A 22622-nucleotide genomic window follows, 5' to 3' on the forward strand; every position below is an offset into this window, starting at 1 on the left:
GAATTTGTCAAATGTCGAATTTCTGCAGACTGGCTTCGCTTCGCTTCGATCCTAAAAGTCCTAAAAACCCCAAACAGAAACAGAAACCAATAAAATATGTATGTTTTGTCCATCAGCCATTGCCCATTGCCCCCTGCATATTGCAATTTTAATTTTTCAATTCATTTTATGTAGAATATCTGTCCGAGTCGATGTTTTTACGCCCTGGGCCACTGGAGTCGGAGCCGCAGGGGTGCCACAAATAACAAATTGCTTGTCATTGGCATTGCCAACGGGGGTCGTGGGTGGGAGGCTAAACAACCCCAACCCCCTAACTACTGAAAAGCCGAAGGAGACCCCTTTCTCTAAAGGCCTTAGACAGGGCTTTTACAATTTGAATCTCGATTAGAATTCATTGAGTTGCCGGCATTAGTTAGCCATCAGCCTCTAAGCATGCACAGTGGTTCAATGTTATGGGTTTTCCTAAACTTAAAAAAAATGCAAATGGAAAAATGTTTTTAAAAAGAAAAATATTCTTATAGTACTGATTGAAACTTGTCTTTTGCTTCTTTGGGGTTTAATATTGATTATTTTGGCATCAAAGATACCTCTTAGAAGATATTTATCTTTCATATCTAGTTGCACAGTGGTTACAAATAAACAAGCTTTAAAAAATGTGTAGATCCTATTGCAAAACTATTACAATTTCCTTCCTAAAAATTAATTTTTTTTTCTGGGAGAAGTGATAACCTATTTTTATTGAGCTTCGATTTTGAGCTGCTGAATTAGGCCCATGACTTTTCGCCTCTGTAGCTTGTCATTGGGTGTTTTTGGCAGACTGTCGATGAAATATACACCTCCTCGAATGTGATACGCTCCACTCAAGTGCCTCTCTACAATATTCCGGATGTGATCTCCCGTGAGGCGCTCTCCCTCGGGACTTTTAGTCCGAACCACGGCACAGGCAGTGAGATTGGTGGACACATGGTCGGGGATACCAAAGACACAGGCCTCATTGACACCGGGCAACCGCAGGATGAACTCCTCGATCTGCTCCGGGTAGATCTGGAAGTTATTGAACTTGAAGACGTCGGTGTCGCGGGTCTGGATGTACAGGTGACCCTCGCTGTCGAGGTAACCAATGTCCCCGGTGCGGAACCACAGGCCATCCGAGCTGAGGGCCCTCCTGGTGGCCTCGGGATTCCGGTAGTAACCCTCCCACTTGTAGCGCAATCGGGCATAGACGATGCCTACCTCATTAATGCCCAGTGGCATCTTCAGTTTGTCCAGCACCCGCAGTTCCACATTTCGCATCACCTTGCCCTCACAACCCACTGGGCCACCCACATTTTTGCTCAACCCTCCCATCTCAGAAAGTCCATAGCCCACGATGAACCTCTGGCTGCCAATCAACTCGTACATCCGGCGGGACACCGCCTTGCAAACCTTGGATCCAGCACCAATCAGAACCCTCACGGATTGCAGCTGTGCCTTCAGCTGCATCACATCACTCTCGTATTTCGAGAGCAGGGCTATCTGGTGGGAGGCCAGGAACAGGAAGGTCACCTTGTGATTCGCCACCAGCTGGAGGAGATACTCCACACTGTAGGGACGATGGGTGATGATCCGACGACAGCCGTTGAGGAGGGAGGCCAGCAGAATAATGGTTCCCGATATCCAGTAGAGGGGACTGAACGAGAGCAGAACACTATCCCTGGTGTAGGTATTGGGGCTGTAAATGGAATTAAATATTAACAGATCCTATCTAGTTAATCCCTTTAGGTAATCCACCTAATTCAAATTCACACCCCCTCATCACTTACTTTTTGCAATTACAGAGTAAACTGCGATGGGATCGGGTCACACCCTTTGGCATCCCCGTAGTTCCCGAGGAGCAAACAATAAAGGCCGTGTGATCTCCGTGCAATTTTGGGCAAGGTACATAACTAAAATTGGAAAGATATATATATGTAACTCCATTACTCTTCACGAAGATTATAAGTACTCACGCAGCAGCCGTAATGCACTCATCATCATTCAGCAGCATGCTTATGTCGAGTACTCCATCTATTTCTCCATTGACCAGATAAATCTTGGCGGGATTGATTAACCTCTCATTAACCGACTTTATAACGGGATAGTTCTCCACATCGCAAAAGATTACCTTGGGCTCGGTAATGTCATACATGTACTTAACGGTCTCTGAAAAAGAAAACTTAATGATATTTAAATCCCTTACAATCAAAATAAATATTTAAGAAGTTATGGCATACTCGCTACTCGCTTTAACTCGCTACTCGCTCTTACTCGCTACTCGCCTTAACTAGCTTTTACTCGTTTTCAGCTTACCCTCTGTAAACTCCGGATGCAGTGGGTTAATAGGTATTCCACGGAGCAGGGCCGCGATGACCACGCTGGTCAGGTAGGTGGAGTTATTCGCCGAGATGCCGACGACATCGCCCCTCCTTAAGCCCAATCTCTTGAAGGCCTGGGCGATGCGGGCACTCTGCTGGGCCAGCTGACCACCGGTGAGCTCCTGACCCGTGGGATCGCACAGCTGCATCACCTGATCGGCGTTGATCTGGAGCACGCGCATGATGACCTCGCCGAGGGTCATCTCCGGACCGTAGAAGTCCTTGCCCCGCGGACCGAACCAGGTGCGCGAAGCGGCATCGTAGTGCACCTCACAGCTCATGGTGATCACTCACGATCGAATAAGTGCTTTATGGCGCCTCATTTGCGTTTTATACGGCTCCGTGGACAGCGGGAAACAAAGTGGAGCTGTTAATTAGTCGGGCACGTCAAGTGTCAACTAAAATAGATGCTGATTTACTCATCTCAGTCCGCTAATCAAAACCAGCTGTCCACCAGACACGGCAGATATGGAAACTTTTTAATCTCTCCCAGTTCTTCTCATGACTCACAGTGTTTACAATTAAGAAAAGCACGACTTTATTATCAAAGGTTATCTCATAGATGGGTGGTGGCCTCTTGTAACTCGGGCCAGATTCTCCTGCGCTGAACCTTGTTGTTCTGCGTCTTCGGTAGATTGTCCACAAAGAAGACTCCGCCGCGTATGTGAAAGGCTTCGCTCAGGTGCTGCTCCACAATGTCCTTGACATCCTGTTCTGTTAGCTGTCCACCCAGTTCATCCTGATCCCGAACCACAGCGCAGGCTGTGAGATTAGTGGACACCTCATCGGGAATGGCAAAGACAGCCACCTCATGGACTCCAGGTAGGTTGAGTATTACATCCTCGATTTGCTTGGGATAAATGGGAAAGTGATTGTACTTGAAGACATCGGTATCGCGGGTCTGGTAGTGCAGACATCCCTCGTCATCGAAGTAGCCATGATCCCCGGTCAGAAGCCACTTGCCATCGGGGGTTACAGTGACCTGAGTGTCCTGGGGATTGTGGTAGTAGCCACCCCAGCGAAGATTTAGCCTTACTAAGATCTCACCCGTTTGATTGGTACCCAAACTCTGACCATGTGCATCCACCAAACGCACCTGGACATTTCGCAGTAGCTTGCCCTCGCTGCCCAAAGGACCTCCTACGTTTTTGGAGATCCCACCAATCTCAGTTAAGCCATAGAGCACGGCAAAACGATCAGCTCCGAGTAGTTCGTACAACTGCCGCCAGATGGTCAAAGGAACCTTGGATCCACTGCACACAAAGGACTGGACGGACTGCATCCTGGCAGCCAGTTCCTGTCTCCGTGGATTCTTGGCCAACAATGCCATTTGGTGGGGTACTGTGAGCACAAAGGTCACCTGGTGACGCTCCACCAGATCTGCAAAGTATTCCACGCTAAAAGGACGATTCGTGATGATCCTGCGACATCCGTTGACCAGCGAGGCGAGCAGGGTGAAGATGCAGCTGATCCAGTAGAGCGGACTGATGCAAAATAGCACAGTTTCTGAGGTGAACAACTGAGGGCTGTTCAAGAACCATTAAGGGTTATTATAGAAGTAAGAAAGTAACTGTAGAACTACTTACATTTTAGCGCTGTTCAGGAGACGGGTTACGCCCTTGGGCAAACCGGTTACTCCCGAGGAAGTAATTATGAAGGCCGTGTCATCGCCACTCAAATGCGGGCAGGCAAAGCTAAAGGAACAGGACTACTTTAAAGGATCCTAATTTCAAGGTAAGTTCATCTACCTACAGTGTTTTCTCATCGTATCCAGTGCAGCCGTCGGCCAGCAAATCCTGTATATTTCGCACTCCCGGCAGAGTTCCAGTGAGCAAGATGATCTCCGTTTTGAACTTGAGACTGCTTTTGACCGCACTCAAGGTCTGGTAGTTGTCCAGGTCGCAGAATATCACCTTGGGCTTGGTGATCTCGTACATATAGGCGGTGGTTTCTGGCGATTCAAGTTAGGTAGCTGCATTATAAGGTTATGCAAGGGAAAGAGGTATTACCTGGGTCAAAATCCGGATGCAGTGGATTGATGGGGGTTCCATTCAGCAGGGCTGCAATGACAACTTCAGTGAGATAAGTGGTGTTCTTGGCCGAAATACCAACGACATCTCCCCTTTGCAACTTGAGGCGTTGAAAGGCATGGGCCAATCGACGACTTTGCTCCAACAACTGAGCTCCAGTGAGCTCCTCTCCCGTGGGATCGAACACCTGCATGACCTTGTCCGAATAGAGACGTAGGATGATCAGGGCCACTTCGCCTAGGGTCATGTCCGGTCCATAGTACTCCTTGTCCTTGGGACCAGACCAGATCTTCTCAAAGCTGTCGTACTTGGTGGCCGCCATTTCTCGTCGAAACAAAACCTCCACACACATCAACTGAGTTTCGGCGAGTGTGGTCTGGCCCATATATATAGGGCAGCTCCGTGAGCTCGGTCGCTGGGAGGTGTCAGAACTAGATGTGCGATCTGCTAATTAGTCCAACACGTTCTCTATACCCATACCCGTGTATCCATATCTATAGCAACTTCGAATAACTGACTTTAGGCGACAGTTGGTGCTGCCAAATTGTCAGATGTTTTGCTATGCCCAGAATGCTGACATTGTTTCGAAGGGATGTCATATATGTGGGCTGTATGATGTTTACCATTCCAGTGTGACTAAAAATAACAAAATTATAGTAAGAGGGCTTATAAAGATGAAGGTCGAGAAAAGTCTTGATGTGAAACTTGCCTTCGTGGAACTCTAGGATGTGATTTTATAGGTGTTTTTAAGTGTATTAGTTGATTTTATATACCTTCATAAACTACATTGCTTTACGACCTAAAATAATGTATTTAGGTATTACATGAAAAGTGTTTGGAATGCAATTTATTTATATTTTTTATTATTTTTTTTTATATTTTTATTTTTTTTATTTTTTATATTTTCATCATTTTCTCTAAGTCTCCAACCACTGTGCCATATAGTGGAAGTCCAAGCCCACTGTCGTCTCGCAATTGCATAATTTCAACGATTAAACACGGTTTGAGCTCCATTCACTTCTCCGCAACTCGGATCCCTGACTGTTCCTCTTCCACTTCCTGCGGTTGTCTCCACGTGCCACGATTCCTGGTCCTTGTTGCGTCAGTCCTCGTCCTCCCGGCCAGAAGGATATGTACGCATCCCAGCTGTACGAATAACTGGTAGTGGGTATGTTCAACCGCAGAGAGATAGAGTCGCATCCTTGATGGGCACACGCTTCATTTGCGTGCTTAGTTAGGAAATCAACCGTATGGCTGTGGGGCAAGTGGGTTGGAAGGGGGCAGTGGTGCAGGTGGAACTTAAAATGCAAGGTGCATCCACCTGTGGGTGGTTGGGGTGGTGGCTTAAACTTCGATTGCGAAAAGTTGCTCAACATCGGCGAACGGAAGTTCAAGGGGGCGTTTCTGGGAGATAGTTTCTAACGGACTGAGTGAAAAACTCGGATTTGCCTCGCCCCCGCCTGATTCATTGATTTCACTTGAATTCTCGGGATGCAAAAACTAAACTTAATTAATTACGCGGTCGGTCGAGGAATGTGCAACAAACTAGGTGGCTCAAGAGGGCTAGATCAGCGGCTAATAAAAGTTCGTGGCAACTTTTTTACAGCCTTTTCATGACCTGAGAGAACTCTCGTCTTGGGAGCAAAACAAACAACTTGCGTCCACATTTAACTAACTTCAAATCTCGGCAATTACTGAAAGTCACCAACTAGGCAACCAGAGAGACTTGGCAAATGTAATCAGGCCCAACATTATAATTAACCGCAAAATGCAGTTGCTTTCGCTGCCCCCTAAACCACCCCCTACAACCTACAATACTCCCCCCGTCTATTAAAACTTTTACGACAAGTAGGCGAAAAAGAAAAAATTACTTAATTAAAATGATTGACTAAACAGAAAAGTTTGTGCGAAATCATTTTTGCTTTTTTTTCCACCGCCGCCCTAGCTGGGCATACTTTTCCGGAACAATAGTTTCTTCCGGTTGTGGTGCGCTCTATATACATTTAGTGGGGTATGTATAGCTCGCCCTCTCGCTCGCACAGTAGCCCTTGCTCTTTTGCGCTTATTTATTGTTTGCCTTTTGCCGGAGGCTGTGAAATTTTTTCTGTAGGAAATGTTCGTAGGGGGGTTTCTCCGCAAAAACCTTAGAGATGCGACAGCAGCTTGTTGTTCATCTAACAAATTAACGAACGCCTCGAGTGTTGTTGCGTGCTATCCCCCGTCTCTTTTGCTCGCCCTCTCGCCGTCTCTTTCCATTCCCAGCCAGAAAACTTTGAAGTGTTAATGAATTGGGTGGGGGGTGTTGGGGGTGCGGTTGGAAAAAAAGGGGGGGCATGATGGCCAGTGTAATGACCGTTGGCCGCTTTTGTGGTCAATTTTCTGGTAATTGAAATTATGATTTAATTTAATTTGCCGCAAAAGTGTTGACAGTTAGATAAGAATCAGAAAAGGAAAAGAACGAGAAAAACACAACTTAAAAGGAAGTAAACCTGATATCCTTGGGGAAGATTCCTTAACATCCTTAAGGAAAAGTGGTTATAAAATCACAAAACTGTCTTAGAGAATAAGAAAACATTCAATTACTTGACCCCGGGCACAGCTTTAATTATCGTAAGAGGTCCTTTGTAACTAAGTTAATAAAGGGCATGGTTAAGAAATATAATTACAGATTAAACGCAAAGTATTCTGTTTCCTTTAAAACAATTTCAAAACCTCTTTAAAGTTGTAACATGTAATTAAATTAATTAACTCGAAATCCCTTTTAGCATCGATATATGCAAATTACCCACGATTCGAGGACGGCCTGAATAATTCAAATGAGATTATGCAACGTGGCATTTAATAATTCACAAGTGAGAGATGTCTTTTAGGCGTCATTACAAATCGTTACAACACTAATAATCCGTCCAAATGACTCATTAACAATTAATTAGAGCGCCTTATAGATGTTCTCCAGTGTTTGTGTCTGCAAACAAACACACACACAGGCACACATGGGCCAATATGCATAATGAATGTCCTGGAAAACGGAGGTCCTATTTTACTGCACTTTCTTGTTTGTGTGTGTTGGCCACAAAACCAATTACACACTCGATTCGCAAGCGTTTTCGCTTTGGGCCCAAATCGGTGCAAGGGCGGCGGAAGGAGGGGGCGTGGCACTTAACCCTGAGGAAACTACGCATCTGTTTAATGGAGCTTGGGTGACGTGGAAAGGGGGAAAGGGGGTGGAAGAAATTTTCCAAGTGCATGTGTGTGATACTCGAAAAGGACTCGGTCCCCAATGGCACATAAAAAGCATTTAATTTAAGCGTTGTTCTAATGTTCGTAGATGGCAATAGAAGATAATACTGAGAAGCTGTTATAATGTGCTTTAGTTGGTTTATTGGATCTGCTCATTATAAACCGTTCTTCTTATCCCTGAAGTAAAGGAACGGTCCTTAAATATTTAGTTCAGGGGGTCAGATTGTTTTTTTAAGTTCACACGCCTGTCTTGCATTGGGCACATGTCAATTCTTCTTTGTGTCGCTGTTCCCAGTATCTATTATCTTAAATTTCATAGTTGATTGTTTCTTTAAACCTTTCAACCTTTAACTCAAAGCAACTGTTTATCCTTTTCATTCACCTACTAATAAAAACCATATATATTTAAGTAGTTCCCTATAAATCAACTCACTCACAGCTGTGCAAAAGATTACTACTTCTCTTTCCACTTAGCGGGTATTTAATAGAATGATGTTATCACCTGCAAGAACAGCTTCCAATTATAGTTTAACGCTGTCTTTTACTGCTCCCCACACTGCGTTTCGAATGCATTTTTAATTTCACTTGCCAAAAGCACTCCGGAACCTGTGTTAACTACTGATTTTTCACTCGCTTTAACGCCTCAGCCAACCCATTATGCGATTTGCACCTGCTCACTGCCGCTGCTACTGCTGCTCCACCTACGGAAAATGAGTTGCCAAAAAATTTTAATTAGAAAATTCGCACATATGCACCTAATGTGCCCATTAACGATGGCCTCGAACGGAAGTGACGGGGAGGGAGGGGCGAAGGGGCGGCAGAAGGCGGGGCCAGGAAATCGCCATTTCCGATTAGGATCCTGCTTCAGCTTTTCCACAGGACCTACGTGCGATTGTTGCCCGGCAACTGTGAGTGTGAATGTGAGTGTGCCAACTGTGCCTGTGCCATCGACAAAAGCCATTCACAATTGTCGCCGCTTTTTGAATTGCAGCTGTGTAAGTGCCTCTTTAATACAGCTGTGTTCAAAATATTAGGATATTTTATTTTAAATATATTAGGATATTTTTTATTAAATATTTTTTTAAATAAATTCAACATTTTTGTATAAGTATTTTCTCAAACCATAAGACAAGTATTCAAAATGAGTGAGTTAAAGTTTTAAAAAGTATTTGTGAAAAGTCTAATACTTGAAATATTTAATATTTATGAAATAAGAAGATAATTTAAAAATTATTTAGATATTAAAGAAATTCAGTTGACAAATAAATAAAAAAAGTTGTTAAAGCTTTAGTTAGGCTTTTTATTTTTTTTAAATACATTTTTTAATAAATCTTATTATTTTAAACACAACTGTAAATAAAGTGTGACAGAGCGCCAGGATACGTAGGTGTGTGCACGTGTCCGTCGCAGCCAATTAAAATGTTCATTTCGGCGGATTTTCTTTGTTTTGAGCCACTTGCGAGGGCGCCAATGTCAGGCTTGTTTGCCACTGCCAATTGATGGCTCATAATTGCTCATTAACTCGCGAACAATTGCAATTTAATTACAGGGCATTTGAATTGAAGCCAAAAGGCTAATAAGGGAAAATCAAGTGGCCCAAGAATTTAGGATTTTGCTGGTCAGATTTTTGTGGTTTTTGGTTTATTTTAATTTATATATTTAGTTTAGTTCTATTTTAGATAATTTTTGACCCCTTTGACTTGTTCCAGGCCAATTGAGCTGACAACGAAAACACTTTGCCGGCTATTTAAGCCAACCAAAAGACAGACGGATGAACAAAACAAAACTTTAATTTACTTGCGGTTGCTTTTTGCCTGGATTTTTCCAGCTCCCTTCTCCTTTTGCATTTCTGGCTGTGCAGCACATAAAACATAATAAAAGCAAATACAGCAAAAGCAGCAGGGCAGAGATAAAAAAAATTAATTTTCCGCAAACTAAAACCTTAGAAAATTTATGCTCTGCCTGCATAAACAAAGGCACACAACGAAAGGCAAAGGGCAGAACACAGAGCAGAAAACACAAAAAACAAGCAACAATTCAATTCATTGGCTGCACAAGATGCAGACATGGACGTGGTCAAAACGCACTGCTGACCAGAGGACAAACTTTTAGCCAGGCGGAAAAAAATAAAGAATATAGAAAGGGGAGCTGAGGAGGAGGAGGAGTCCTGGTGGCCAGGAGCAATTCCTGCGCTCTGAAGACGACGTTGCAGCTAACCGCAGGCATTCAATTCAACTAGAAAATACAACTTTGCTGCTGCTTCTGCTTCTGGTACTGCTTTTTATTAGCTCAGACACAATGCAAAAAGCCTCTGACTGCCAGGACCTGCGTATAAATAATGAATACAGAGCAACAGCAGCAACAAACCGGCTGGCAACATCCTTACGCAGCATTAACAGCCAAAGAAAAATACTGCGAAAGTAATTCTCCCAGCTGAAAGAAAAAAAAAGCGAAAACGAAACATACAAAACAGGAAGAGGAAGGAAAAATAACGCGGCCTGGGGTCGAATCCGTTGCTATCCTGACTATTTGCAGATATGTATAATAAGGAATCGTATATATAATTGTAGCAATAGTATAAAAATTCGTATTTGATAAAAGCTTTTGATTTGTCGCTAATCATAACGAATATATTTTAGAAACCGAATTTTACAATTTAGAAAACCCTTGTCTAACTCCTACTTAACCCTCACTTAAATAATTTTTAACCTTTACTTAACCCTTACTTAATTTTCCTTACCGAAAAATATGTTTACCCCCAAAACCCGCTCTCATTTAGAATTTACAGGGTGAGGCGATGAAAAAACGCATTTAAAGTTGCCCAAGCAATTGGAGCGGAGCGAGAAAGTTTTTACTACTGCTGCTGTCAGTGGGTTAAGTGCAAGCACACTGAACCACCCACATCCTTCCAAATATATACACACGACTACCAATGCACAAAGTCATGTAGCAAATTCGATCCATTCGAAACCATCATTAATCAGGCAGTGGCAAATTGCAACTAAGAACTTCCCCGTCTTTACCTCTCTATATTCATCCACTCATTCCCATCGTTTAGGCTTCCCCTTCTTAGCATTGCAAATTATGCAGTATTTTGCGAGGAAATTTAAGACAAATGTTGATCTAAAATTGAAATTCTAATTTGCGAATCTACGAAGGAATCTGGATTTTTATTTACGAAAGGCCAACTTTATTTCGCATTCCCTTTCTGTGGATATCCAATATGCCGTAGACTTATTCTCCAGAAATTCTCATATTGAAATACACGTGCTGACAGCCGTCCTTGAAATAAGAAACACCCAGGCTCTTTTAAATACCTGTTCATTTTTTTAGCCGTTTGATTCCTTGGCAAGCGAGGTTGGATTGTGGAGTTCTGTTGGGTGGTTGGGTGACGTGTTGGTGGGTGGCTGTGAAAATGTCACAGTCGCGTCGCCCCAGAGTGTCCTTGTCGGTCTGCGACGTCCTTGCGTGAGTCGCATGTGCGCAGTGTCCTTGCGCCCGACAACGAGTTATAGCTTACTCTCACCTGACCACCCACTTCTTACCACCCGTCACCCACCACCCACCTGCAAATCCTTCGTGTGTGTGGGCGGTGCAATTTATTTTGCGCTCTACTGCTCGACGACGACTGCGTTCTACTCCTGATGTAATTAGCGAAGTTTACCGTTGTGTATTTTTATAATACTATTTTCCTAGGTTTCCCCGGGTTAACAAATTGAGCGCTCGAAGGAGGATTTACTTTCATTAGCGTTTGATTAACGCTTCCAATTCCGCTTGGAGTTATAGCCCAGCCCATTCCGAGGATATATGAATATGCAAGAGTAGTGCTGGAAAAGCTGGTGATTTTTTACTTTTGGGGGAAAAGATCTTCGGGCAACAAATAAAATTTAAAAACAAGAGAGAACGCTATAGTCGGGTGCCCCGACTATCAGATACCCGTTACTCAGCTAAAGGGAGTGCGAAAGAGATGGAGAAAAACTTTGATCCGCCGTAACTTTTTAACGAATGGTCCGATTTAAAAACTTTCTTCTACATTTCGATAGGTATTGATAAACACAATAAAACTGCATTTTTACTTTTCCAAAATATTGAAATTTTTAAAATCGTATATATGCGATTGTGGGCGTTAGAGGGGGCGTGGCACCCTTTTGAAACAAACTTGCGCTGCGTAGGAACTCCTAGAATCTGCATGCAAAATGTCAATCTTCTAGCTTTTATAGTTTCCGAGATCTCAGCGTTCATACGGACAGACGGACAGACAGACAGACGGACAGACGGACAGACGGACATGGCTAGATCGACTCGGCTAGTGATCCTGATCAAGAATATATATACTTTATGGGGTCGGAAACGCTTCCTTCTACCTGTTACATACTTTTGCACGAATACAATATACCCTTTTACTCTACGAGTAACGGGTATAATAAAACCGAAATTCGGAAAAAATTGGCAAAAACGTACTAGAATTAAATTGGCGAAAAAGTGTAGTCTACTGTTATTATAGTAAGTACCTCTAAAAAAAATACCTAAAAAAATTAGTTTAAATTAGACTTTTTAAACAATTTTTCGACATTAAAATGATTTAAATTTCACAATAGAACTTCATACATTTATATGCAGTCAACAAGTGGGAAAAATGAAGCCCCTGAACAAGGATTTAAGAATTAAACGCGATGACAAATACATTCAACAAATGTTTTATTATGCCTGAGGGAGCCTGCAAGTTTATTTATAAACTAAATATTAAAGTGAGCGATTGAATGTGAAGTCAATTATGAATTAAATATAAATCAAATTAATCGGAACATTAGTTTCTGTTTTATAAGGTACACAAAGTCAGTACCATGGGACATTTTGGGGTACAAAAACCCGAACCATCACTGTTTTGACTTGTTTGCTGGCCCTGGCAGTGAGTGGAAAATTGTATGTCAATTGAATGGCCAGAAATCACTGTTTAAATTTGCATGCATTTGCAAGGGCAATCGGGGCAGAGGACAAAGGACACGGCAGGACACGGCGGAAGCAGGTCAGCGGGATAACAAGGATGCGACTCTAAGAACCGGGTTTGGCCACCGGCAACGGTTAACGCGCAGTTGCCGCATGCATAAAACATAAGGATAACGAACGGGCACCGGTGCACCCACACACACAATCGCAATCGCAAAAGGACACGGACAGGTTGCAGATACACAGGACTATACTGCAGGACCCTGCCGGCGGCATTGTATAATTAAAATTGCATTCAGATGCAAATGCAAATGCGAGTGTAAGCTACAAAAGCGTAAGGCGAGCGCTCACAGATTAGACAACTTCCTCTTCGTCCTTGTCCATTCATGAGGCAGGATTCGGGGCTGCAGGACTCAGAAGAACCTCGGTCTCGGCAATCCTATTAGCCGAGCGTTCAATAGGCCATGAGGAACACATTAGGGCCCCGGGATTTACACGGACTTTGGCCAGTTTAGTGCAGCAAAGTCCTGGCCAATTGTGTGTGGCTAGGCTGTTTGCTGTGTGCATCCTGTTTGCATCCTGTGCATCCTTGCTACCTCCTCACATTTTGAGCCGCTCGAATGCCTCGCGTGCCTCCCGATATATATTTCAATAAACGGAATAACTTCCAGCTGGGACATTGAAATGCTTTTTTATCCTTACGCAAATCCCTGGCTAAGCGGCACATCCTAGGCATTTGAATGGCATATCCTCTATCCATTGATGCCGAGCATATTTTCCGAGTTCATTGCATTTTCGCACCTCGGATTAAGTCAGTCAGCCAGCACGTTACCTCTTTTTCACCGACTTTCTCGACTTTCCCCGCCCTTCCGCCTTTTTCCCACCTCTGCCGAGGATTAATGCACACGTGTCCCCCGGCAACAGGTAACAATTGTTGCACTGCCCGCAGGTCGTGTGCCGCTTAACTTGGCCAGGCACGCGCTCCTCCTCCTCCGCCAGCTGACTACTTCCACTTGGCCAGGTCGATCCGATCCGATCCGGGGGACAATGTCAAATGCGGGCCAGGAAGAGGATGAGGATGAGGCGAAAGCGAAAGGCGACGGCGACACACGTGCCCCTCTAATTGAAATGCAATGCGAGTGCTCCACACTCAGAGAGACGGGCTAACGTATTTTTGAAAAAATACACCTGTAACTCAGAAGAGCTAAAAAGTATTTACAGGAAATAACCTCTTTTAATTTCTACACCGAAAAAAAAATGAAATTAAAGAGATAATATATAATTTGAATATGCAATGGAGGAATCTACTGCGTTTTCTTTATAAATACATTTATTTAAAAATATGTAGTAAAACGTAAAGGTTTCTATAAAAATACAGAAACAATAAGAAAAGAAAACTTATAGTTATTATTACCCCTATTTTAATTTTCTCCGAGTGATAAAAACCGCATATATGTGGGCTAGTCGAGTGTAAACTAAAGTTGTCAGCTGCCTGGGCAGATGGAATGCTTCACAATGCTCCGCAAGTCGCACAGACAGTGCTCAAATAATAATGCGATTAGATTTGACAAATCCAATTTCAATGACACTCGCTGGCAAAACATTAATGAACTGCAAATATTTGCGCTGTCCCCTTCGTCGACTCCTTGTGGCTCCTCGAAAACCTCACTTGCCTCACTGTGTGGCACGTGGCTTGCGTTTCAATATTTGCATGTAAATTTAAGCTCGCCCAATCGAGTGCAACAAATCGCAGCTCAACAGCATATCATACTTTGCATATTAATGCCACCAGCAGAGAAGGATATTCCCGGCGAATGGCGAACAGGACTCCACGGTGGATCCAACGCAGTGGATAGCAATGTCACAACCACCGCACGGTGGTTGAAATTTCCAATCAAGTCGCGATTAATTAACTGCTTGCGAACTAGAAGGTCAATCCTTGATGTCTTTCTGCATAGGATGCACAGTAGAGTTTGTAAAACGATCGATAGAACTATCGATAGTTTCGATGGTTTTAGAATTGTGAAAAAATCAGCTTCCCTATTTCTTGTAGTTTGTTATTTATTTTCTACAACTTCCTGATTTATGCACATGGAATATTAGAATCAAGCCTTTGAATGGCAGTTAGAAAAATATGAAGATCGCAGAACTAAAATTATAGACTCCACAATTTCGAGAAGGCACCATTTATTTTACTAATTAAATTTTTGTTTTATTTCTTTTGAAATCATAACCATTATTTCCACTGTGAACCGCCAAGGGCATTTGCAAAGCATCAGCTCCAGAGCAAATGCTGCAAATGAAAGAAGGAAAATTATTTGTTTTCCTCATTGAAAATCGCGCAGAGTCTGCTCTGCAAAAAAAATGTGCACTAGAAAAAATGAGGGAATTGCTGAATAAAATGTAAATGCAATTGTGTTGGGATTGGAAATGGTAATGTTTGGAGTGGGAAAGGAAGAGACCAAGATAGCGAATTGATTGGCGCAGATTCAGAAGGAGAGGCGACTTTGCAAAAGTGAAATTTCAATGAGTTTGTGGCTCACAGATTTTTAATCGCACTGTGCTGGCAAAGCAAAAAAAAATCTAAAAAAGCCTTCAATATCTGAACGATTTTTAAAAATTTAGGAAAAAAATCTGGGCATCGTAAGTCTTGAACCAATTTATTTTAAGAATACGAATACGAGTAAGAACATATGAAATATATGAGTGTTGTATCTGTATTAGTTTTGCTATCTACATTGATCTCTCAAATTTTATGGAGAGTTTTACATGTATAGATTATTACTCAGCCCAACTATATCCTTAAGGATACCTTGTAAACTGCTCCAGACACTTTTTAGCATTTTTCCATACTTTCACTTCTGAGCTTTGGCTGCTGCCACTGCTGGGCACTCAAATTGAGTGTCTCTTCGGACCCCCTTTAATGTTTTGACACATTATTTTCGCTTTGGCACTTCCCGAACGAACGAACGGTCTCCGGGCAGAGAGATCCGAGGATCCAGCAGTTGGCGAGGTTGAAAGGCGCATTTAGGACCCATTACCATTAGAGGACACTTTGCTTTGCTCGAAATCGACCATAAGCCGGGCCCGGCATCCTTTGGCCAGGACATTTGCATGATTTTTGCAAGAGTAATAAACGTGGCCGGGCGAAAAGATGGAAAAAAGCAGGAGGAAGGGCCACTGACAATACTTAATGTCAGTCACGTAGCCGGGACAGAGACACTTTGGGTCCATTGACATGACCAGTTTTCCCGTTTGGCCAGCTCCTCGCCACTCTCTCCAGTCTCCTTTCTCCAGGATCCCCACAGCAGTTGTCTGGGAGTCATCGACAAACTGCAGGAGCAGCCGTGTCCTGGCATAACTGCCTTCCATCCGTCGGATGGCTCAGTTAGTTGGCATGCAAAATGCTTTATGAACGGCACTTGCACCTTTCCATTTTGTCATTGATTTGCAGTCATTCCTGCACAGCTCAAAAAATTTACCCTTTGAAGAAATAAGTTGTGAAACATCGAAATTATTAAAAATATAGAAGGTAAAAACAAATTAGATAAACCCACGAAAACTCTTAAAAATAATTTTAGTTTAACTGGAATTGTAAGAAAAAGTAAAATGACTATCGATTCACTTTGTTTTGTTTCCTAAAATTTAAAACCATCGATAGTATCGATAGTGCTATTAATCTTTCTACCGACTATAATACATATAAATATTTTCCTTAAGAGAAAATAATCAAAAAAAATATCTATACTTATTACAGAATTTTCTTAAAACCTTTACCAAAGTCGGAAAATTTTAATTCGTTAATCTACAACAAAACTTCCTCCTGTGCATTGATTTGATATTTTTTATCGCTTTTCCCTTAGCAACTGCCAAAGCACAGACAAATGAAACACCGAAGTGGCATAAACACGGTTATCACTTAGCTGCCTTTTCAGTCCCATGTCGAACGTGTAATTCGATAAGCTTGGCTTAAAAAATAGCCATAGCTCCAATGAGTCGATACACTTTTAATAGTTTCTGCTGCAGCAGCTTACTGGCGAAGGATGGGGAAAAGTTGTGCAAACTTTTTCAGCTTCCATCGCAAACTTTTGCGCTCCGATAAACAACAACAAAAGGTCGGGGGCGACGGTGGGCGGAAGTGCTCGATTCGATCCCGGAGCTCGAGTCAAAGGCAAAGTGTTGACAGCCCGATGCGACACACTCGCACTCACCAGCACACAGGATCTCGGAATCTCAGAGTCTCGGAAGGACCCTGAACTTTGGACAGCTCGAATGCATTGTATACAAATGCAGTTTCCATTGGCTAAAGTCTCAACTGCAGGCCAAGTTTTGCTTTTCAATTTCGAGAACCCCGAACACCGAACAAAAACACACACATATGGTCCATGGTCTCTGGTATATGGAGAGTGGAAAGTTTCTAGCTACACAAATGCAAGTCTCTTCGCAAAGTTATATCCCTCCCTCCTTGGGGTATTATTAGAAATTGAATTAGATTTCATTCGGCAGCGATCCACTTAAGGTGCAAGGGAAAAAATTGCTTGGGCTGCACCCTCTTTATTTCGCTGCAATCACATCGAAAGTTTGCAATCAAAAAACTTTGCTTCCTGCCTTCCGAAAAATTTGCGTGCCGAAAAAATAACCTTAGCATTAAATAGACTACAAAGTTGTTTTTTGGCCCTGTGCTACCACCCCCACCCTTTGCTAATCCTTTTAATTTTGAACTTCAACTTTCGCCGGCGAGCTGGAAAAATAAGATGGAAAATAACCGGAGAGTAGAAGTAGAGGAACCAAACATGCGACGCACTCGGCGAAAGTTTTTTAATAACAAGTCCTGCGAAAGGACGAGCCAGTTATCCATCGCAGTGATCAACTGGAGGGCAGCGAAGGAGGGGAATAAATTCCGCCCTGCACTGCACGTACATTGCATACATTTCCTTGACTTTTGTTGCCCGAAAAATCCGAACCCGAAACCCAAAACGCGAATCCTGAAAGCTGAAAACTTTTGGTAGCCAGTGTGCCCCGGGCAGTCGAGGAACTCTCACTCTCTTCTCATCCGGTAAAGTCCAGCCAGCGAAATGCAAATACAAGTTATAATAATTTCTTTTCAATTTCCAGCCAAAGCAAGCACTTAAGGGGATTTTAGTTACAGGGACGCGGGCCTTGAAATGCAACTGGCCATAAGGTCGGAATTGGATAGGATTGGATGGTATGGGTTGGCATGGGGTTGTATTTGTCATTTGGCCTCATCACTTCTGTGATTGCGCTGAAATTTGCATAATTCCAAGTAAACAAGCAATTTCATGGAGAGGGGGGTGCGGGGGCTGCCATGGAATTGGGCAGCGGAATTCGGGATTAATAACTCTTTGCAGACGAAATTGGATAGGATTTGGCACTTCGGTAGCCTCGGAGCAGAGACAATTTCGTTGGAAGCGAAATTAGACAAAACGTTAATCAAAAGTCAAGGACAAAAGCCCAAAAGGTGCACTTAAAGAAAAAACGGGAAACATGCTTCCGTTTTTTTTTTTTAAAGGTATACTAAAATTGTAAATTAGAGCAAAATTTTTATATTTTTAAAAGTAATTTCCAATATTTACCTAACAAGTTTTATATTTAAATTTAAACATACCACTAAAATACTTATATTAATTTTGCTAAAAGAGATAATAAATCGGAAAATTAGATCTTAAAAAAATTAAGAAACATGTCTTAATAATTTCAAGATGATTCTTCTCCGAATTCCAAAAACTTTTAGTCTCAAATTGTCAAAGTGCACGACGAAAAAAAAAACTGACACAGCAGCCAGGAAAATTCCATCGAATTAAAACTTTGATTATTTCTCGTTCGATTTGTTTTTTGTTTAAAAGTCAAAACACCTGGCAAAAATCCTGAAATTCCACCATATCGCATTGATTTGCTAATTCCGAGCGAGGAGCGCTGCAGGAGGAAAGAAAATAAAGTAAGTTGGCAACTTCCTGGTTACAACGGCGAAAGTTTCGTTTCGGCAGCGATAAAAGTTGCCCCAATATACATATTTTTGCCCAGGAGAGTGAAAATAAAAGGCACAATAAATTCGTTATTATGCTGCTACTTATGTCAACTCACCTGGTTGCAGCGATATTTGTGTATTGCCAAGTCAAAAGTTATCGCCAGTCTGAAACTGAACAGCAGCCATTTCTCCCCCTTTTTCCCTCCCCCCTTTTTTCCCTCGAGTGGAAATGGGTGGCCTATAAACGAAAGCTGCAATAATTTCCGCCCGTTTTTGTGTGCCTGCCATGGTCTCAATTTAATTACTGGCCAGCAGTTAATATTGACAGTAGCCACAGCCCACGGTAAAACCGTAAAACCGTTTCAGCTGAGCATAAACCCATGAGCCTGTCAATCGCAAAAGGTCGGTAGCCAGGGCCCATTATATAGAACGTATCCCAGCCTTTTGTAAACAACTTTACCTATAACCACAACAAACGAAAATGCGACATTTTAGCCCGTACCAAAAAAGCTGATACAAAGGCCGTACGAAAATTTATGTTGCAGGGAAATATTTAAGTTTGAATCTAGATTTATTTTAAATTTAATATCGGATTATTTTATAGGAAAAAGTACTGAAAACTTTTAAATTTATTTTAGTTTAGTTTAGGAGAGCCTCTTCCCATCTATAATAAGAAATGGGTGCCCAAAAAAAGGAAGAATAAAGTCTCCTTAAGCAAAACGATTAGACTTAGAAATCTAAAACAAAACCCGAAATTCGAAAATAATTCCATATATCGCTTTATATAGCTTTCTCAACCTTTGGGGCATTTTTAAACAGTCGAAACTCTTTAATCCTTCCGGCGAACAATGCTGCTGGCAATACATGATTATTTTATGGTAGCCAAAGCCAAGACCAAAATCCCAATGCAATTTCACTCCTTCGGTTTGCTCTCCTTGGAGACTTTTGGCAACTTTTAATGGCCTCACTAATACATTTAAGACTCTGCATAAACTCACACACACATAAAACGGAGCGAGCGGCACGACGACGGATTCGAGTCCTGTGCACAAATAATTACATGGCAAAATATTTACATTTTGGTTTTGGCTTATGCACCAAATAGGCCAACCCAGACAGGTTTGGGTTGCTGGCTGCTCGGTTTCGGTGGGTTTTTGCTTGGGCAGCAACTTTTTGGCCACTTCATATTTCATAAAAACATGCATTATGACTATTTTATGAAGCACGCGCCGAGAACTTTGGCAGTGGGGCTGCGGACGAGGGAGTCCTGTGTTTGCTAGGTATTTATTCGAGTCTGTGCCTGTGCGTTGGTGTCCTGGCGTCCCGGTGTCCTGGTGTCCTGGCATTCTGGCATCCTGGCACAAAGCCCCATAAACCGACATCGTTGTGTGTCCCCTGTCCTTGTATTTGTCCTGGGCCTATCTGCTTTATGGCTCAGCGCTTCCAGTGCATCGCTTCAACGTGGCCCAAACAAAAGGATCCCACATTCATGGCCGGCGGGGGTCACAATTTCATGTGCCCTGAATGGCTCACTTCGGGCCAACAAAACTTCAGTGGTCGTAAATGTTCGCCCCTCAGATGTGTAACTGACCTAACCCATTGCAAATTAATAATTCGACCCACTTCGAGTGGCCAGCTCTCTCTCCTGGGGATCCTCTGTCGTCCTTCTCAATATCCTGCAAGAACACTGCAACTGACTCGGCCTGCACTCGAAATTTTGATTAGATTATGCTCGTGCTCAATATTCATTTCTCAAAGTGACGGGTACTCGGTACAGTGATTCGAGTTCCAGCCTGTTGAGTAATTAGTTGATTACCAAGCCGAGCAATGAGCCGGCTAATTGAAAGGGTAAACTGAGCATTGGATCAAAGCCTCTGCCAGCTGATTTCCGATGGAAATGCTGTTAAGGATTCAGCCCTCACTTCAGGGGAATCCTGAAAGGGAAAGTTACACGTTTGGCCTACATTATTATGATATTTAAAATCATTGTTTCCACGTCAATTTTATACAAATTATTTAAGCTTCTATATAGCTTTTCCAGCAGTTTTCTGTAATTACTTGTAAGCCGACTAAATATTAATATTTGAGAAAATCTAAAGGGAAAATAGGAACAGGCCTGCTAATTTATAGATACTTGACACCAGTAAGAGTAATAAATTAACAATTCTGATTAAATAGATGAATGTCTTTTTGCCCATGGCCTTCGAAATATTCCCTTGTCTGCAAATAATAATTACGGATTAATTTAGACTACAGCTGGTCAATATTGACTTGAGACCAATGACCACAGCCCTTGCCCACATATGATTTCCATTTCTTGATTGGCATTTTCAATTAACTAACCGCTACCATTTAGTACCCGGGCTTTGCAATGTTTCCCCCGATGATTGACTACTTTTGGCTGAAGTTCATCAACTGTTTCGGCCTGGTTATGAAATTGGCGGAGGATTCGCGGGTAATCATGATGATGGTGAGCTGCACAATGGCGGTGGCTTTCATACTGAACCTTCTTTCGGGGAGAACTATCCTGAGGAACGTGGTTAATTCGCTGGCTAACCGGAGGCTAAAATCCAGACTAGATCGCAGGCCTTCGCCTATTAATATTGTGGAGAGCGAGGTGATTAAAAACCAGTTAAAATCTCCTTTAAATTGGACGCACTACGAGGATCTTCCAATGGCTACCGTTCTGGAGAATAATGGAAGTACGGTGATCCTGCGGATTTACACCCCCATCAACTTTTTACCCCACCTGAACGGAGCTGATTTAACCGGAAAATATCACTTTGTGGAGGCGATCTTCAAGTGGGGCACCCTGCAGTCCGAGCATTCGATTGGAAGGAAACACTTCTGTCTGGAGATGCAGGCACTGCATCGATGTGTTCAGGAAAAAGGAGCCTCCGAATACCTCACTTTGTCCTATTTATTTACAGTGACCCCTGTGAAGAATGAACCCCTTAAGAATATCTGCGACAATCTCAAGTGGATCCTGCACCCAGGATCTTCGATTGAACTGCCGCCCTTTGAACTGAAATCATTAATCCCACCATTCAGCAGAGGTCACTACACCTATCATGGAACCTACGATAACGGGGAGGTGATGCTGCCCACCACCTGGCTTATCAATCCGGTGATTTCTCAAGTTAGCTCGCATCAGTTGGCCCAGTTTTCGGCACTTTATCGAAAAGATGGCAGCAGGAACTCCAGCAATTCCCGACAGGAACAACCGCTGGGCAGTCGTAATGTGTACTTTAATTATTAAAGAAGATTTTAATAAATTTATAACGACTGAAGATAAATTACTATTCTTATTTTGACCGCATCTGTGTGTCTATGACTATATCTTTTTGGCTTATAACCCCCTTATAAAAAATCAAAAATGCCTTTTCTGAGCTTGGGGTTCGAAAGATAAGGAGTTGCACTCTATAAATGCTTTGACTAACTAACAAAACAAGAAACCGTTGGCCTGTAGTTTTTGTTAAAAAATATTTACTTTTTTCTTAGAATCCTTGTGTAGAATTGATGTTACTCCAAAATAATTTAATATTTTTTAAGACTACTTCCAAAGTTAAAAATTATTATTCATAACAAATGTGTTTCTTTGAAAAGAGTTTAGGATTTTTTACCCGATTACCAAGGTTATTATTGCATCATTATGAGAAAATCTAAAAATCGTTACGGAGTCTGACGGTAAAAGTGAACTCTGACGACGTGTTTGAAATAAATCCTCTGCTTCTGATTTTGCATTCACTGCCCTTTCAAAGTTTGAACTGCAAAGCTAAAGCCTTGCGACGTGCATGGAAATGCGGTGAGCTCGAGAGTCCTTCCTCGTCCTTCCATTCCTCGAGGAGCAGTTGAGCAATTCAGTTCGTGATTCGCACCCCATGAGCAGTCAGTCAGGCAGTCGGCAGTCCATCAGCCTTTGACTCTGGCTTCTCGGGCCAACTATTTGCCTATTTGACCGACTGTCTGCAGGTGCAGCCAGGCAAATAGCAAGAGTGCAAAAGGGAGAACCTGGGGAATTTGTTC

At 42.6% G+C, this 22622-nt stretch overlaps 3 protein-coding genes across 3 annotated transcripts; 1 reads left to right on the forward strand and 2 right to left on the reverse strand.

Moving 5' to 3' along the window:
• Window positions 1–698: 698 nt before the first annotated feature.
• Window positions 699–2679, reverse strand: LOC108054490 (luciferin 4-monooxygenase). The gene is made up of 4 exons (XM_017137470.3): window positions 2329–2679; window positions 1989–2181; window positions 1803–1925; window positions 699–1711 (listed from the first exon to the last, which is right to left on the reverse strand). The coding sequence occupies exons 1-4, from the start codon at window positions 2672–2674 to the stop codon at window positions 736–738; spliced, it is 1638 nt and encodes a 545-aa protein (XP_016992959.2). The 5' UTR covers window positions 2675–2679; the 3' UTR covers window positions 699–735.
• A 228-nt stretch (window positions 2680–2907) lies between these two features.
• On the reverse strand, window positions 2908–4993 carry LOC108054458 (uncharacterized). Its single transcript, XM_017137429.3, has 4 exons — window positions 4403–4993; window positions 4146–4344; window positions 3980–4087; window positions 2908–3919 (listed from the first exon to the last, which is right to left on the reverse strand). Exons 1-4 carry the CDS (start codon window positions 4806–4808, stop codon window positions 2950–2952), a joined length of 1683 nt encoding a protein of 560 aa, XP_016992918.3. The 5' UTR covers window positions 4809–4993; the 3' UTR covers window positions 2908–2949.
• Window positions 4994–18400: 13407 nt separating this feature from the next.
• On the forward strand, window positions 18401–21876 carry CAH14 (Carbonic anhydrase 14). The gene is made up of 2 exons (XM_017137451.3): window positions 18401–18566; window positions 20953–21876. Exon 2 carries the CDS (start codon window positions 20968–20970, stop codon window positions 21853–21855), a length of 888 nt encoding a protein of 295 aa, XP_016992940.2. The 5' UTR covers window positions 18401–18566; window positions 20953–20967; the 3' UTR covers window positions 21856–21876.
• Window positions 21877–22622: the final 746 nt, after the last annotated feature.

This window comes from Drosophila takahashii, chromosome 2R (assembly GCF_030179915.1).
Source record: "Drosophila takahashii strain IR98-3 E-12201 chromosome 2R, DtakHiC1v2, whole genome shotgun sequence".
Lineage (NCBI taxonomy): Eukaryota > Metazoa > Arthropoda > Insecta > Diptera > Drosophilidae > Drosophila > Drosophila takahashii.